The sequence below is a fragment of the Mugil cephalus genome, chromosome 8 (genome assembly GCF_022458985.1).
Source record: "Mugil cephalus isolate CIBA_MC_2020 chromosome 8, CIBA_Mcephalus_1.1, whole genome shotgun sequence".
Taxonomy (NCBI): domain Eukaryota; kingdom Metazoa; phylum Chordata; class Actinopteri; order Mugiliformes; family Mugilidae; genus Mugil; species Mugil cephalus.
The window spans coordinates 169,219-186,233 of NC_061777.1; the positions used below are offsets into that span (position 1 = coordinate 169,219).

The 17,015-nt window shown below is 48.8% G+C and overlaps 1 protein-coding gene across 6 annotated transcripts; it reads right to left on the minus strand.

The window, feature by feature from the left end:
• Nucleotides 1-434: 434 nt before the first annotated feature.
• Nucleotides 435-15,337, minus strand: LOC125011810 (bromodomain-containing protein 3-like). 6 transcript variants are annotated; one of them, XM_047591173.1, is made up of 12 exons: nucleotides 15,174-15,337; nucleotides 12,072-12,337; nucleotides 10,480-10,591; nucleotides 9,828-9,965; nucleotides 8,794-8,932; nucleotides 7,959-8,131; nucleotides 4,589-4,975; nucleotides 3,261-3,389; nucleotides 2,977-3,183; nucleotides 2,632-2,864; nucleotides 2,257-2,555; nucleotides 435-1,888 (listed from the first exon to the last, which is right to left on the minus strand). In XM_047591173.1, exons 2-12 carry the CDS (start codon nucleotides 12,161-12,163, stop codon nucleotides 1,770-1,772), a joined length of 2,028 nt encoding a protein of 675 aa, XP_047447129.1. In that variant the 5' UTR covers nucleotides 12,164-12,337; nucleotides 15,174-15,337; the 3' UTR covers nucleotides 435-1,769. The 6 variants fall into 6 exon arrangements, with proteins under 6 accessions (XP_047447129.1, XP_047447130.1, XP_047447125.1 ...); XM_047591174.1 differs by having other exon boundaries at nucleotides 3,001-3,183; nucleotides 4,589-4,978; XM_047591169.1 differs by having other exon boundaries at nucleotides 4,589-4,978.
• Between the last annotated feature and the right edge of the window lie 1,678 nt (nucleotides 15,338-17,015).

Below are 17,015 nucleotides of genomic sequence, written 5' to 3' on the forward strand. Positions count from 1 at the left end.
CTCCTCATTCAGTGCGTTTACATCAAATAACTGAAGGGATCGTGTCCTCCTCCTCCTGCACACTAGGGGGCGATGTGTCTTTTCAGTGGGTTAATGCTACGTTAACACAACTCCTTCCTGGTTGACCCATTACCTCATATAATAAACAAGAGTTGTTCATGTGTCAGACCGACAACAACCCGATGAGACTAGTTCAGGTCTTAAATCTCCGGTGATGCGGAGCTGCCTCTGATCCCTCAGACATCTTCTACCCGATCACATTATCTGGGCGTCTACATCAGATACAGAGACTCCTGTTAGAGTCTGATTAAGGCAGTACTTTGTTTTCTCCTCTTAAGGAGCCTGGGACGCTCCTCGTTAGCTGCTGCGCTCCGGCGGACGGAGGCGCCCCCTGGTGGTGACTGAGGTGAAGTTGAGACACTGGGAGCCGACCAGTCGGTTTATGTGTTTATTTATGAAAACAAATGAACTCAGAAAATAAGGATCCCATATCAGTAATTACATCAAAGAGTTGAGGGTGGGTTGGTGGGTTCGTCCTCTCTGCGTCGCTACTAAACCTCGGACAGCTACTATACAGCTACTATACAGCGCTCAAACAAAGGGAGAAAGAACGTACGGCCGCAAGGAAGGAGTGCATGCAAATACATAAAATCACTTTTTTCCTTTTTCTTATTAAAATACAAAATTAACTATTAGCATCAAAGCTCAACCATCAACTAAAAACAAACAGGAGGGTTACTGTGGTCACAGCTAGCGCCAACGCTAACGTCCAGCTGACTGGTCTGATGCTGCCCCCTCTGGTCAAACGTGACCACTACCTGCTGTCACATGACCCTGGAGGTCAGGGGTCAAGGGTCCGGGGTCAGCAGCAGACGGATGAAGAAGAGGTTTTGTTCTGGGACATTTTAACGAATAAATACGCCGCTGAAGAAGCGGCGGTTCAGGCTGACTGGTTTTGGTTCTGGTTCTGGTTCGGGGGGGGGGGCTGGCTGGAAATGGGGCCGTGGTACAAAATTTTTTTCTTTTAAATTGAGAACCTTATTAGACACAAACGAGTTCAGCACACAACCTGAAATCCAAAGAAAGAATAAAGGAAATGTAGTGTTAAAAAATAAAAGTCTCCTCGAGGTGGGTGGGGGGCGGGGGGGGGGGATCAGCTGACCCCAGGACAGGCAGGTGGGCGGGGCGCGGGGGGGGCGAGGGCTCACAGCTGATCTGTTATTGATTATTGTGGTAAAGCAGCTGGAACCCGTCTTCCTCATTCAGACATTATTAGTGGATCCAGATCATCTCTCTGATCAGCTGATCACACATGATCCATCAGCTGATCACCGGTGAGCACTCAGCTGATCGGTGCTGAGGTCGGCCTGCTCTCTCTCCCATGATGCTTCAGGAATGTGTTCAGAGGTCAGGGGTCGCCGCCGGCCGTCCACAAACAACAACAACAAGAACAAGAAGAAGAAAATCTCCGCGGTTTTATTGTCTCCATAGCAACGCAGCTCAAGTGTCCAGAGACCAATAGGAGTCCCGATGAGACGGACTGACTCCGCCCACCCAGGAACAGGAACTCACTGCCTTCTTCTTCTTCTCTTGTTCTGTCGCGTGACTGCGTTCCTCCAGAGAAAATAAAAATGAAACGACACTAGGAGCTAAAAAACAGGTCAGCATATTTACATACAGTCTCTGAGTGTGTGTATAAACCTCTGTGTGTTATAATGTGTGTGTCGTGATGTGTGTGTGTCGTAATGTGTGTGTGTGTGTTTGTGTGTTCAGTCTGTGTCGGAGGAAGAGGAAGTTCCTGTTGAGGAGCTGTCATCAGAGGAGGAAGAGGAGCTGCCACTCAAACGACTAGCCACGCCCCCCGAGGCCCCGCCTCCTGCTGCCTTCTCTGGAGGACAAGAGAAAGGGGCGGAGTTAATCATCACATCGATGACATCGTCATTAGTTATCAAGTGAACATATGACACGCGGCTTTTATAACACCCATGAAAAGTTCCTGGGCACTAGTTCCTGCTAGACACTAGTTCCTGCTAGAGACTAGTTCCTGCTAGAGACTAGTTCCTGTTAGACACTAGTTCCTGCTAGAGACTAGTTCCTATTAGACACTAGTTCCTAGTGGACATCAGTTCCTATTAGACACTAGTTCCTATTAGACACTAGTTCCTAGTATCCACTAGTTCCTGCTGGGCGCTAGTTCCTAGTATCCACTAGTTCCTGGTCTCAGGGCTGCAGGCTCAGGCCGGTACTGGTACTCACGCAGTAGCTTCCTCTGCTTCTTCTGCAGGCAGGACTTGACGTAGCGCTCCAGCTCTCGGAGGGTGGAGGGTTTGAGGGTCTCGAAGTCGATCTCGATCTCGTCGGGGTTCGAGTCCCTCAGCGACGGCTCCCTGGACTGGATGATGTGGACGACGCGGCCCAGCTTCTCGCCCGGCAGCCGGTTGATGTCCAGGCTGAGCTGGCGCTTCTCGTCGTAGGACATGGGCAGAGACGACTCCTCGCCGTCGTCCCCGTTGGCCGAGCCGCCGCCAGACGGCTTGTTGCCTTTCTTCGGTTGCCTGGACACAGAGTTTAATGCGTCATCGACATTAATCTGAGTGAACTCTGTAATCGCTGCACTGCTCTAAATCGTACCTGGTGGCCGTTACGGTGCTGTTGGCTTTCCTGGCCGGCGCCTTCTTCTGATTGGCCGGTTTGGGCTGCTGGGCGGCGGCCTTGGGCTTCTTCTCTTCCTCTATCTTGCCCTTGTTCACTTTGTCTTTGTCCTTGTCTTTCTTCTTCTCCTTGTCTTTCTTCTCTTTCTTCTTCTTTGGCTTGCTGACCGGAGCCTGGGACAGGACGGCCAGCTGCTCGTGCACCGCCTTCAACTGATGGGATACACTGATAATCAACACCGACCCCGAGACCACAGAGACACCGACAGCCCCACACCTCAAATCTACAATCGTGGAAAAATAAGAAAACCAGGATGTTCTTGACCTGTGATTGGTCGGCAGCACCAACCTGCTCCTGTAGCTCGGCCAATCGCGTGGCTCGCTCCTCCTCGGAGTCGGACGACTCGTCGGAGGAGGAGTTGTTGCTGCTGTCAGAGGAGGCGGTGCTTTTACTGACCAGCGGCGTGGTGGACGGGACCGACGCCTCCAGGCCCTCGTCAGGAATTTTAGCGAAGCGCATCTCGAACACGTCCTGAGGACAGAGGACGTTACTGAGGACGCGTCGCAGACACGTGTCGGCTGAAGCGTCCGAGAGGAGCAGGAACTTACCTGCAGCTTTCGGGCCATGGCCACCACCTCGTGGTCTGGAGGGTTGTACTTGTAGCAGTTGGAGAACATTAACCTGACGTCAGTAGCAAAACTCTGAGGGTCAGCGTATTCTCCTTTATCCATCTTTTTCTGCCGGAGACAAACGAGACCATGCGTCAGCAACAGGATCAAACACGGATCCAACATGGATCCATCACGCCTAAGCTAAAGCTAGGCTAAAGCTAACTAGACTTCATGTATTGGTGTCAGTCCAGGTTTGGGAGGTGATGGTCTGACTCCGGGCGTTTGTGGGTGTTGGGGTGCGTTTGTGGTGCGTTTGTGGGTGTTGGGGTGCGTTTGTGGTGCGTTTGTGGGCGTTGGGGTGCGTTAGATTTGTTGGGTGCGTTAGATTTGTTGGGGTGCGTTAGATTTGTTGGGGTGCGTTAGATGTGGTGGGGTGCGTTAGATGTGGTGCGTTAGATGTGGTGGGTGCGTTAGATGTGGTGGGTGCGTTAGATGTGGTGGGTGCGTTAGATGTGGTGGGTGCGTTAGATGTGGTGGGTGCGTTAGATGTGGTGGGTGCGTTAGATGTGGTGGGGTGCGTTAGATGTGTGTGGTGCTAGATGTGTGGGTGCGTTAGATGTGGTTGGGTGCGTTAGATGTGTTGGGTGCGTTAGATTGGGGTGTTAGTGTGTGGGTGCGTTAGATGTGTGGGTGCGTTAGATGTGGTGGGTGCGTTAGATGTGGTGCGTTAGATGTGGTGGGTGCGTTAGATGTGGTGGGTGCGTTAGATGTGGTGGGTGCGTTAGATGTGGTGGGTGCGTTAGATGTGGTGGGTGCGTTAGATGTGTTGTGGTGCGTTAGATGTGTTGTGGTGCGTTAGATGTGGTGGGTGCGTTAGATGTGGTGGGTGCGTTAGATGTGTTGTGGTGCGTTAGATGTGGTGGGTGCGTTAGATGTGGTGGGTGCGTTAGATGTGTTGGTGCGTTAGATGTGTTGTGGTGCGTTAGATGTGGTGGGTGCGTTAGATGTGTGGGTGCGTTAGATGTGTTGGGTGCGTTAGATGTGTGGGTGCGTTAGATGTGTTTGGTGGTTAGATGTGTGGGTGCGTTAGATGTGGTGGTGCGTTAGATGTGGGGTGCGTTAGATGTGGTGGGTGCTTAATGTGTGGGTGCGTAGATGTGTGGTGCTGATTTGCAGATGGGTGCGTAGTTGTGGTGCGTGGTTGTGCGTGCTAGATGTGGTGGTGCGTTAGATTGTGGGTGCGTAGATGGGGGTAGATGTGGTGGGGTCATGCATGTGGGTGCGTTAGATTGTGTGGTTATGTGTGGTGCGTTAGATGTGTTTACCCGCACGGTGCTGAGGTCCATGGGGTGCTTGATGATGTCGTGGTAGTCGTGGAGCTCCAGGGCCTCGGCGTCCACCGGCTTGTAGAAGGGCCAAGCGTAGGCGGCGTGCTTCTTCGACAGCATCTCCTTCAGGATGGCGTCGCAGTGTTTCATCTGCTCGCCCAGCTTCCCGCCCTTCCTCCCCGCCACCGGCACGCCTCCCACCTCCACCCCCGCCACCTCCTCCCCCGTGTCCCGCCGGGTCTTGGTGGGGCGGGCGGCGGCCTCGCGCCTGGAGGCGGCGAGTTTGGCCGGTTTGGTGTCCTGAGCCGACGGAGAGTCAGCGCGACCGGCGGAGATCGCTGACGTGGTCGGGGTGGTGGTGTCAGCTTTCCTCTTCACCCCTTTCTTCTGTTGGAGAGAGGAGGAGGAGGAGGAGGAGGAGGGGGAGAGGGAGGAGGGGGAGGAGGGGGGAGGAGGAGGAGGGGGAGGAGGAGGAGGAGCAGGAGGAGCAGGAGGAGGGGGAGGAGGGGGGAGGAGGAGGAGGAGGAGCAGGAGGAGCAGGAGGAGAGGGAGGAGGAGGGGGAGGAGGAGGAGGAGCAGGAGGAGGAGGGAGAAGGGGGAGGAGAGAGGGGGAGGAGGAGCAGGAGGAGGGGGAGGAGGAGGAGGAGCAGGAGGAGAGGGAGGAGGAGGAGGAGGAGGAGGAGGAGGAGCAGGAGGAGCAGGAGGAGGAGGAGGAGGGCGGAGGAGGAGCAGGAGGAGGAGGAGGAGGAGGAGGAGGAGGAGGAGAGAGGAGGAGGAGGGGGAGGAGGAGGAGGAGGAGGGGGGAGGGAGGGGGGAGGAGGAGGAGGAGGGAGGAGGAGCAGGAGGAGGGGAGGGGAGGGGGGAGGGAGGAGGAGGAGGGGGGAGGAGGGGGGAGAGGGGAGGAGGAGGAGGAGGAGGGGAGGAGGAGGAGGAGCAGGAGGAGGAGGAGCAGGAGGAGCAGGAGGAGGAGGAGGAGGGGGAGGGAGGAGGCGAGGAGGGAGGCAGGAGGAGGAGCAGGAGGAGGGAGGGGAGAGGAGGAGCAGGAGGGGAGCAGGAGGAGGAGGAGGAGGAGGAGGAGAGCAGGAGAGGAGGGAGGGGGGGGGAGGAGGAGCAGGAGGAGGAGCAGGAGGAGCAGGAGGAGGAGGGGGAGGAGGAGCAGGAGGAGGAGGAGCAGGAGGAGGGTTTAGTCGTCTTTCTGAACACATGATGCCGTGAAGCTACTGGGGAGAAAAATGAACCTGATAAATTTCACGGTTCTTTAGAAAACGATGAAAATCTTGATAAAATATTGAAACTCATGTTTGAGGAGGAGTTCAGCTCATGGACGCGTCTCTAAAGGCTGAAGATCTGTTCTCACTCTGAGATAAACACATAAAACCACTGAAACAAACCAAACATAAAACAAGTCTGTAAATAAAGAATAAAGCGAAGATCATCATCATGTGATTTACGATCCAAACTACAGTCGCACAGTTTCACACACGTAAACAGTATTTAACTGTTACGTGACCTTTAATACTTATTATTTATAACATCATGTGTTTTTAATGTCTTAATTCATCTGTATGTTCGTGACGTCTCCATGGTTACGGCCACGGAGTGACAGGAAGTGACGGTTGAACATGGAGATTAGCAGCATTAGCATTAGCTTGAATCGTAGGCAGGGTCTTAACTGTAGAACGAATGGAAATAAAGGTGAAGAGCTGTTGTGTGATTGACTGAACCAACAGAAAAGCAGAGACGTATTTTTACAGGCTCCTGAAAACCGACGAAAAGAGAAACAGCTGGAACCAGGCGCTGGATATTTGTGATCACTCTTTGTCGTTCTAATAAAGTATAAAGTTACAGTATCGTATGGAAACATTACTTCAGTAAAGCTCTTAGCGTTAGCATCTTTTATTTAGCTACATTTCACGTAATAAAACTAAGTTTGACTGAGGCTGATCCACTCGTTCACATGGATGATTGTTGAGTCCAACATTAATCGCTCTGTATTTTAGCCCTCAGGGGGCGTGGCCACAGTAACGCCATGGGTTTCAGTCCCTTCTGAATGTCGATTAAACCAGTTAGACGTTTATCTGGTCACTGCTCAGATTATCCACATGGTTAAAGTGTGAGATGGTAACGGATGAACATGTTCAGCTGGTATTTAGTTGACGTTAGGTCGTATAGAAACTGGAGGAAACTCTGACAGGAAGCGTCTGACAGAACCAAAGCCAGAGTTTCTGAGAGTTAACAGCTTGAATGATGATGAATGATTTCTGAGAGTTAACAGCTTGAATGATGGCGGCTACAGGACGACAGCTTCACGCTCAGCTTAGCAGTCGTAGTAAACAAGGAGACTTGGAGCTGCAGGTCTGACAGGACGAGTTGCAGCAGAAAGTCACTGCTAAGACGTCAGAGTAAGACACAGAGACTCTCCTGGGCCATGAAAAGCTACGCTAACGCTAACGCTAACGCTACCTCAGGAACAAAGCTGGAGAACATGGAGCCACAGTGAAAAGCTACGCTAACGCTAACGCTACCTCAGGAACAAAGCTGGAGAACATGGAGCCACAGTGAAAAGCTACGCTAACGCTACCTCAGGAACAAAGCTGGAGAACATGGAGCCACAGTGAAAAGCTACGCTAACTAACGCTCAACCGGCAACACCTCAGGAACAAAGCATGGAAAACATGGAAGCCACAGTGAAAAGCTACGCTAACGCTAACGCTACCTCAGGAACAAAGCTGGAGAACATGGAGCCACAGTGAAAAGCTACGCTAACGCTGCCTCAGGAACAAAGCTGGAGAACATGGAGCCACAGTGAAAAGCTACGCTAACGCTAACGCTACCTCAGGAACAAAGCTGGAGAACATGGAGCCACAGTCTCCAGCTGGTTTATGATGAACTGGACAGAAGAGTGAGAACATGCAGCCGCCCAGAACCTCACATTTATAGGAACTTCTCACACAGACTCAGGAAGAACTTTCTGAAGAACATTTGATTCTGTTGTAGAAGAACGGAAACGAGTGTGTTCAGCTGTTAAATCTGACAAAGCTGCTGCTCTGATGAGTCAAAGGTCAGAAAACATTATGGTCCATGATTTATTTTTCAACTTATTTGTTCTATGATTTTATTTCAGAGTGACACAATAAACTGAACAACTTTCAGTAAAAAGTGTGATGTTCTCAAACGTCTGACTGGGAGTGTGTATAAATATAAATATATATATATAAAGTTATTTCCCCCTGGGATCAATAAAGTGCCTCTGACTCTGATCACTCACTAAAATGTTATTTAAAATAATTGAAACTTTTTTCCTCCGTTAGTTTGGGAGAAAAACAGAAATGTTACAGGAGACGAGTCAGTTCCTACACCACGTTACCTTGACAACGGGCTGTGCAGATGGCATCATGGTTGCCGGGGGCTGCGGGGCAGCAGTGGCAGGGGGCGTGGCCTGGGTCGGTGTGGGCGTGGTGGAGATTACAGGTGTCTGAGATGGTGAGGGGGAGGGGTAAGAGGGGGGAGGGGAGGCCGATGACTCCGCCTGTTGGCTCACTGAGAGAGAGAGACACGTTAGTACTACGAGTACTACACGGAGTACTAGTAAATACAGTATGTATATACCACCTGGACTACTAGTACTAGTACTACACGGAGTACTAGTAAATACAGTATGTATATACCACCTGGACTACTAGTACTAGTACTACATGGAGTACTAGTGAATACAGTATATATATATATATATCTATCACCTGGATACTAGTAGTAGTACTACATGGAGTACTAGTAAATACAGTACATATATACCATCTGGACTACTAGTAGTACTACTACATGGAGTACTAGTAAATACAGTACATATATACCATCTGGACTACTAGTAGTAGTACTACATGGAGTGGTAATAACAACAATAGTAGTACATAGTATATGTACCTGGGCAGTAGTAGTAGTAGTAGTAGTAGTAGTAGTAGTAGTAGTACATATAGTACTAGTAGTAGTAGTAGTAGTAGTAGTAGTAGTAGTAGTAGTAGTACATATAGTACTAGTAGTAGTAGTAGTAGTAGTAGTAGTAGTAGTAGTAGTAGTAGTAGTAGTAGTAGTACATATAGTACTAGTAGTAGTAGTAGTAGTAGTACTAGTAGTAGTAGTAGTAGTACCAGTAGTAGTAGTAGTAGTAGTAGTACATATAGTACTAGTAGTAGTAGTAGTACCTGTAGCCGGCTGCTTGCTCTTGCTTTTGCCTTTAGGAGCCGGAGGCAGCAAAGCTACTTCTTCTTGAGGCATCTGAGCAACTTTCTGAAGGAAGATTTTCTCCAGAGCCTGAGCCATGAGGACGATGTCATCTGTGGGCTGCAGGACCAGGACCAGAACCAGGACCAGAACCAGAACCAGGACCAGGACCAGGACCAGGACCAGGACAAGGACCAGGACCAGGACAAGGACCAGGAACAAGGACCAGGAACAAGGACCAGGACCAGGACCAGGATCAGGACCAGAACCAGGACCAGAACCAGGACCAGGACCAGGACAAGGACCAGGAACAAGGACCAGGACCAGAACCAGGACCAGGACCAGGACAAGGACCAGGAACAAGGACCAGGACCAGGACCACGATCAGGACCAGAACCAGGATCAGGACCAGAACCAGGATCAGGACCAGAACCAGGACCAGAACCAGAACCAGAACCAGGACCAGGACCAGGACCAGGACCAGGACCAGGACCAGGAACAAGGACCAGGAACAAGGAACAAGACCAGGACCAGGACCAGGACCAGGACAAGGACAAGGAACAAGAAACAAGACCATTAAAACACAGAACCGTGGCAGAAGCTCAGGTGTGTGTGTGTGTTCTCAGGTGTGTGTGTGTTCTCAGGTGTGTGTGTTGTCAGGTGTGTGTGTGTGTGTTCTCAGGTGTGTGTGTGTGTGTGTTCTCAGGTGTGTGTGTGTGTGTGTGTTCTCAGGTGTGTGTGTGTGTTGTCAGGTGTGTGTGTGTTCTCAGGTGTGTGTGTGTGTGTGTGTTCTCAGGTGTGTGTGTGTTTCTCAGGTGTGTGTGTGTGTGTTCTCAGGTGTGTGTGTGTGTTCTCAGGTGTGTGTGTGTGTTGTCAGGTGTGTGTGTGTGTGTGTTCTCAGGTGTGTGTGTGTGTGTTGTCAGGTGTGTGTGTGTGTTCTCAGGTGTGTGTGTTCTCAGGTGTGTGTGTGTGTGTGTTCTCAGGTGTGTGTGTGTTCTCAGGTGTGTGTGTGCACCTTGTTGTAGATGTAACAGTTGGTGAACATGGTGTTGAAGTCCTGCATGGCTTCGCTGGCGCTCCAGTAATAGTTGTTCTCCAGACGCTTCTTTATGGTTCCCATGTCCATCGGGTTCTTGATCACCTTGTGGTAATCCTGCACACACACATGGTATTACTACTAGCACCTGTAGTAGTACCTGTGGTAGTACCTGTGGTAGTACCTGTGGTAGTACCTGTGGTAGCTTTAGTAGTACCTATAGTAGTACCTGTGGTAGTACCTGTGGTAGTACCTGTAGTAGCTTTAGTAGTACCTATAGTAGTACCTGTGGTAGTACCTGTAGTAGCTTTAGTAGTACCTATAGTAGTACCTGTGGTAGTACCTGTAGTAGCTTTAGTAGTACCTATAGTAGTACCTGTGGTAGTACCTGTAGTAGCTTTAGTAGTACCTATAGTAGTACCTGTGGTAGTACCTGTAGTAGCTTTTCAAGGACATTATGTGTCTTAAAGGAGCCCAGATGTTCTGGACCGCTACATATACACACATATATACACACTTTCTATATATACTTTATGGATATAAATGAGGGTTTGTGTGTGAGGAGGAGCAGGAGGAGCAGGAGGAGCAGGTGGAGCAGGTGGAGCAGGAGGAGCAGGTGGAGCAGACGTACCGCCAGGCAGAGCTTGATGGCGTCCACAGGCTGATAGAACGGCCACGCGAACTGGTGCTTCCACAGGGTCTTCACCACCACGTTCTGCATGTACTGCAGCTGGTTGGTCTTTCTGCAGGACACACAACAACAACACAATGAAACCAACAACTCAGTCCAGTTCAGGGGCCACAGGGTCTGGACCAGTAACACAACCAGTAACACAACCAGTAACACAACCAGCAACACAACCAGTAACACAACCAGCAACACAACCAGCAACAACTCCACGTTCCCTTTGTTTTAGTGCAAAGAACATAATGAAAGTTTTAAGGAGTGGATTTAGTGTTTAGTTCCAGGTCTCAGTCTCGTCTTATACTCAACCTGGGGAACAGCTGATACCTTTATAGGACACGTTGCGGGTTAGATCCTGTAGGGGGAACTTCTGGCCCACGGGCCGAATGTTTGACACCTGTGGTTTGACCCTTCATGGGTCCAGGAACCAGGTCTGGGAACTTGGTCTCAGTGAAGCTGAACTGTGTGAACGTTGCCTCCTGTAGTGAATCAGTAGCATTTTGGAGCCAGATTCACTTTAAGAGGTAAAAACACTTTGGGTTCTTTGGTTTGATCCAAACAGAGAACTAGAACCTTTGGAGAACGTGTGAGCTTTGAGATATTTCTATAAGCTCTGGTCCAGGTCTGGTCCAGGTCTAGTTCAGGTCTGGTCCAGATCTGGTCCAGATCTGGTCCAGGTCTGGTTCAGGTCTGGTCCAGGTCTGGTCCAGGTCTGGTCCAGGTCTGGTCCAGGGGTTGATGAACGCGTTCAGAACGATGTCATTAGTCTCCGGGTGGTTTCTAGTCTCGGATCCAGAGCGCTGGTTATTAAACTGGGGCCGTGAGAACCAAGTAATGGGCCACAAAAACCTTTCAGTTCTGCACCTGAAGGCCACACGGCTGCAATACATCCTCCCACCACTTGGTGGAGGCTACAAACTCTGGGCTGAAGTTATGGAGAGTTTTTAAAACCAAAGAAGCTGAATAAACCGTGAGTTTATGAAGCCAACACCACTGAGAACAAGAACCCGGACGGAACCTGAACCACCTGGAGCGTGAGGAGGCCTCAGGTCTGGACCTGGCTATGCTACTGTCTGTGGGGCTAGCGAGCGTTAGCGGTGATGCTGTGAACAGGAATCAGTAACCATGGTAACCTCGGCACGTTTACTGGACGTACAGACGCACAACACGTAAAACTAAACCACGTCTGTACTCGGGAACCGAACACTGTGTTCATCAGCAAGGAAATACTTTCATTTATACTTTATTTATACTTTATTTACAGTTTTTCATTTGAAACTTTGATTATTTTCATGTAAACCTTGAGCCTTTGTGTGTGTTCTTGTAGAACCTTGTTGATTTGATGTGCAGGTTCACATATAAATACCATATAAGACCATATAAATACATGTGTGTCAGTCATTTCTCCAGGTTCTAGCTCGTTAAACTAGAAGTGGACTCGATGTAGCTACTGACGACAAATCAAAAGTTAAAATCACAGTTAATATCTGACGGGGCCCCGGGTCGGGAAGGTTCCCTGGTTCCCTGCTGCTTCCTACCTGCCAGGTTTGGTTGGGTTGGTGACCTCAGGTGGGGGCGGGTTGGTGAGGGGAGGGGGGCTGGGGGGTGCAGCCTCAGGGGCGTCTGACATGGTGTTCGGCGGTGACGCAGCAATGCAGCGTGGGACGGCAGCGTCTGACCTGAAGGTGAAAAACAACTCCCTCCGTGGACCAAGGGCGAGACGGCGTGAGGACCCACAGGAGACCAGAGACACTTCAGTTCAGCCCGATGTCCAACACCAAGACACAAGCTCCCATCGCACGACCTGAGGCAGAGACACGACGTCAGCATCTCACAAGGACAGAACAACTCTAACAGTCAGAATAAAGCTCCTCCCCTCTAGTCTGTGGGCGGAGCTCCTCCCCTCTAGTCAGTGGGCGGAGCTCTTCCCCTCTAGTCTGTGGGCGGAGCTCCTCCCCTCTAGTCAGTGGGCGGAGCTCTTCCCCTCTAGTCTGTGGGCGGAGCTCCTCCAGCTTTGACTCCATTGGTTCAATAAGAAGCTTCTCCAGTGTCTCCAGGTTTATTCCATCCAGTGTTTTTAGTTCAGATCTTGTGTTGATGATGTCAGAGTCTGAGTCTCCAGCTCATCCCAAACTTTCTCTCTGGACTCTGGTCTGGACTCAGGTCTGGACTCATGCTCCACTGTCCTTCCAGTCTGGAATAAAGGTCTTAAGCCAGTTTCAGTAGTTTCTAGATGTTTCCTCTGCTTGATGCAGCCAATGATTTGACCCTTCTCCACCAGACTAACATCTCCTCCTCCTCCAGACTAACATCTCCTCCTCCTCCAGACTAACATCTCCTCCACCAGACTAACATCTCCTCCACCAGACTAACATCTCCTCCTCCAGACTAACATCTCCTCCAGACTAACATCTCCTCCTCCAGACTAACATCTCCTCCTCCAGACTAACATCTCCTCCTCCACGGGATGTGGAGCAAATGATAAATAACTTGTTGAACCAGCTGGAAGATAATCACCATGAACTAATGATCCACCAGGAGGCGCTGGACTATGAGCTCAGCTACATCCAGGTGGAGGAGACTTTATTTGGGGCCAGGTCAGTATATTATGGAGGTAAACCAGACAAACTGGTTCCATCGTCTGGACTCAATTTTCCTCCAGACTTGGATGAACAGTTTTAGTGAAAAACATCCCAGAGCTCTGAGGTTTCACTGAGACGGTCCAGGTTTCATCCTCACTGTCCCTAACTCTTTCACTGGAGGACAGTTTATCTGGAGTCTCCGATTTATCTGACCGGCCAATCAGATCAACTCACACACGTCATGTGATCAGTTTAAACGTCTCTGACTGGTTGGTCTCCACAGGTGATGTAAATCTTTCTGACAGTTTAGACGAAGCTGTAAATAAAAACCTGCTTTTCATTCTCGTTACTGATTAAACTTTAAAATCCCCGTCTAGTTCATTAGGTACACCAGTGAAGTACTACTACTTCTACTACTAGTACTGCTAGTGAAGTACTCCTACTAATACTAGAACTATTAGTCATTCTCATCTGAATAATGTTGAGTTGAACACGGTGGCGGTTCAGCTGCAGGATTAATGTGATTCTATTAAACCGTTATGAATTAAACATTCATTAAGTGTAACTTCTTATTCAGCCCAGTCCGTTCTCTACTATGTCGAAACTGGGAACACGTGTCAGTCAAATATGACACAAAATACAAAATGATAACACAAGCTATGCTGACAATTAATCCTGTTTATGTTCTGCTTCGATTTAACACAACTGCATCCGTAGAATATGTTCATAGTAGCTCAGTCACTCACTGTGTAAATGTTGTTCTCTCACCTGTAAATTACATATTAGACTCAACTTTCACATTATACATGTTCAGGTCCAGATCAACTAAATCCAGTTCATCATCAACCAGAGGTTCAGTTCAGCAGTTAGAGCTGGAGCACAGACAGAGGGACATAAAGGGACATAAGCGGGACAGACAGTGGGACATAAAGGGACATGAGAGGGACGGGACAGGCTGGTCTATAGCACATGGACAATATTTACAGATGGAAACTATGAACAGATGAAACCCTATATACAGGTGAAGGAGCGAAATATATATATATATATATATATATATATATATATATACACGCACACAACAGAAATATTGTCTATGTGCCCTTAAAAAATATATATCATATTATATTATACTATTTATTCTACATGCGGAGCCAGAAAGCGTTAAAAACAACGACACTTCGTGTTACTCAACGCTTTCGGGTATAAACCATGACCTGCATGACTGAGAACCTTCACACAGGTGTAGATGTGGACGCATCTACACGCAAATCTGTACTTACTGCACTTCTGGTTAGATGCTAAACTGCATTTAGTTGCTCTGTACCTGCACATGAGGAACGTGATAAAATTAAATGTAATCTAAAACACCAGAGCCTTGTTTCCACAGGTGTCCCTGGTGAAGTGGCCACTGAGTTTAATTAACACACCTGTTCCGTGTTTCTCAAACTTTTATCTTTACGCCTAGACCCCAGACCCGCACGGATCGCCAGATGTTCGAGTCCCGCGGCGGCTAACGAACGAGCTAACGAGCTAACACCGATAAACCGCTCTCATCCAGCCGAACGGGAGCTCGGTCCGCGGCTCGGTGCACGCAGCGGCTCCTTAGCTGCCCATCCACGGCCGGGCCGCGGCGCTGGGTGCAGCCGGGGCTCCGTGATGGATGTTTTACCGACCAACAGAACGTCCCATTTATCTGGCTTTAAAAAGATGGCGGGCAAGCCGAAGCCAGATAGCAGCTAGGAGGCTAACGAGCTAGCCTAGGCTAGGCTACTTACCGGAGGAGACGGGATAAATAATAAATAATAAAGTGTAGTGGTCGTGGGGTTGAGTGGGAACGTGTGGGAGGAAATATTTCAACAGTTGGTGGCTTATGACACAAACGCTGAGCGAGTTTAGTGGGTTATTAATGAAATATTCGCAGGTGTTTGGCTACTGGCTAATGAGCTGTTAGCATGTTAGCTGAGCTTTGTCTGCGGGCGCCGAGTCTCCGACACACGGCGACACATCCCCCCTCCTCCCGGCCGCCTCCCCCGCTCCCCCGCTACCGCCACCCACCACAAGCTCCCGGTTACTTTGAGCTTCGGTCCTCCGGTGCGTCCAGCGGCGATATCCCGTCAATTTTCTGGAGGATTTTTTATTTAGCGAAGTAGCATAATAGATGAGTTATCAGCTGTCCGCCGTGTGCGCAAGCGCAGTGCTGAGTAGCGTCATAGGTGTTGTTGTCCTCTGATTGGCCAGCCGGGCGGAAGACGCGCTGTGATTGGTGGCGAGTTTTTTTTGCGAGGCCATGATTTGTTGTTAGGAGGTGTGAGATGTTGTGATTGGTCGATGGGTGAAGTTGAGGAGCAGTGATTGGATGTGATTCGCTGACCGCGGCTGCAGAATGGCGCCGCACGCTGAACTACGTCTCCCAGAATGCACAGCGGCAGCGGAGAGCCCCCAGGGTGATCGACCAGTAATTAATATTCACGTCGGAGAGTTTAATTAGTTAATGATAATTTTATGATGACGAAGAAGAAGAACAAATATTACAAATAAATTCATAAATACACTTAACATCAAAAACCAGAGATTTATTATTATTATTATTATTATTATTATTATTATTATTATTATTATTATTATTATTATTATTATTAGACTTAGACTAAACTTTATTAATCCCTTTGCGATGACTCCCTCTGGGAAACTGTATTAAAGAAAGAAAGAAAGAAAGAAAGAAAGAAAGAAATAGGAGCAATAAACATTGTACAATAAAAACTAAACTCGTAACAGATTAAATTATAAACACTAATAAACTATTAGGGGCTGCAGACCCTTGACTCTATCGATGTGTTATTACTTTTCTTTCCCATTGGAAATTAATGGGGCGGCTGAAAAAAGGACCCAAAAAAGACAGTTTTTCAAAGGTCTACTGCTCAGGCAAACTTTCACCTACAGACTTCATTTAAACTTTAAAATGTAGACACAAGCCTTGTGTATTGCTATATTATCATCTCGTTTTGATAGGTCTTATCGTTGTTGATCAATCACTGTTCAATGACCATGATCTTTTTCCAAAAATCTGGTGTTAGAGTGCGGAATGTTGCTACTTAGAGTGAGAGAACGTGTGTGAAATCGCCTGAAACTTTTCTATTTCCACGCTCGTCCCGGCCACAATTTACACACTAGACACGTGATTTTTTCCACAGTTGTAGACAAACTTGTTGTGTCTCTCACAATGTTCCCAGCAAAGCAGTGAGATGAACAGAATTTAAACTGTGAGCCTCTGTTCACGGTAAAGTACCTGTCTGGTCTCCATTCACTCCAATGCAAAGATTTTCTGAGAGAAGGAGAAGGACCTTTGTCTTTAACTCGTGAATGTGTCCAAAATATTTACTCTACAAGGACAAAAAACATATTAAAGTCTTCAGGAAGGTCTTACGACACCCACGGTCTGCTTGTTTTTCTGATACGAGCCTCCGTTTTGTCACAGTGAGACCAAATGTGAGACCAGTGAAAAGGAGGGAAATCTCGCTCTTTTCTGTGTCCCGGCTCCGCGCGCTTCCGTCGTCATTGACGACCACTGTGAGTTGCCACGGCAACCGCTGACCCTCAGGCCTGAGCCACAGCTGAGACCAGTTTATTAATCAGATGTCTCTGCTGTTAATGCAGCTGATCCCTGTGTCCCACAATTTATGTTACAACAACACACACCCACACACACTACACAGGTAACTTTGTAATTACAGTTACACACACATGCACACACAGACATACAGGTACCTTTATATTATCACAAATACACACAGGAAGAGTAGTAGGAAACACAAACATGCGCGTGAAAGCGTGCATTAATCTCTCACACACAGGCTAACTGTGCTAACCATAAGCTAATTGTGTTAACCATAAGCTAAC

Bases quoted from the DNA above. Each gene is read 5' to 3' on its own strand.
- LOC125011810 (XM_047591169.1), bottom strand. From the start codon at position 12,163: ATGTCAGACGCCCCTGAGGCTGCACCCCCCAGCCCCCCTCCCCTCACC. The intron at 8,132-8,793 runs GTACTACTACTA...TCTCTCTCTCAG, and splicing joins GAGCAAGCAGCCGGCTACAG to TGAGCCAACAGGCGGAGTCA. The intron at 2,865-2,976 runs GTCAAGAACATC...GTATCCCATCAG, and splicing joins GTGCTGCCGACCAATCACAG to TTGAAGGCGGTGCACGAGCA.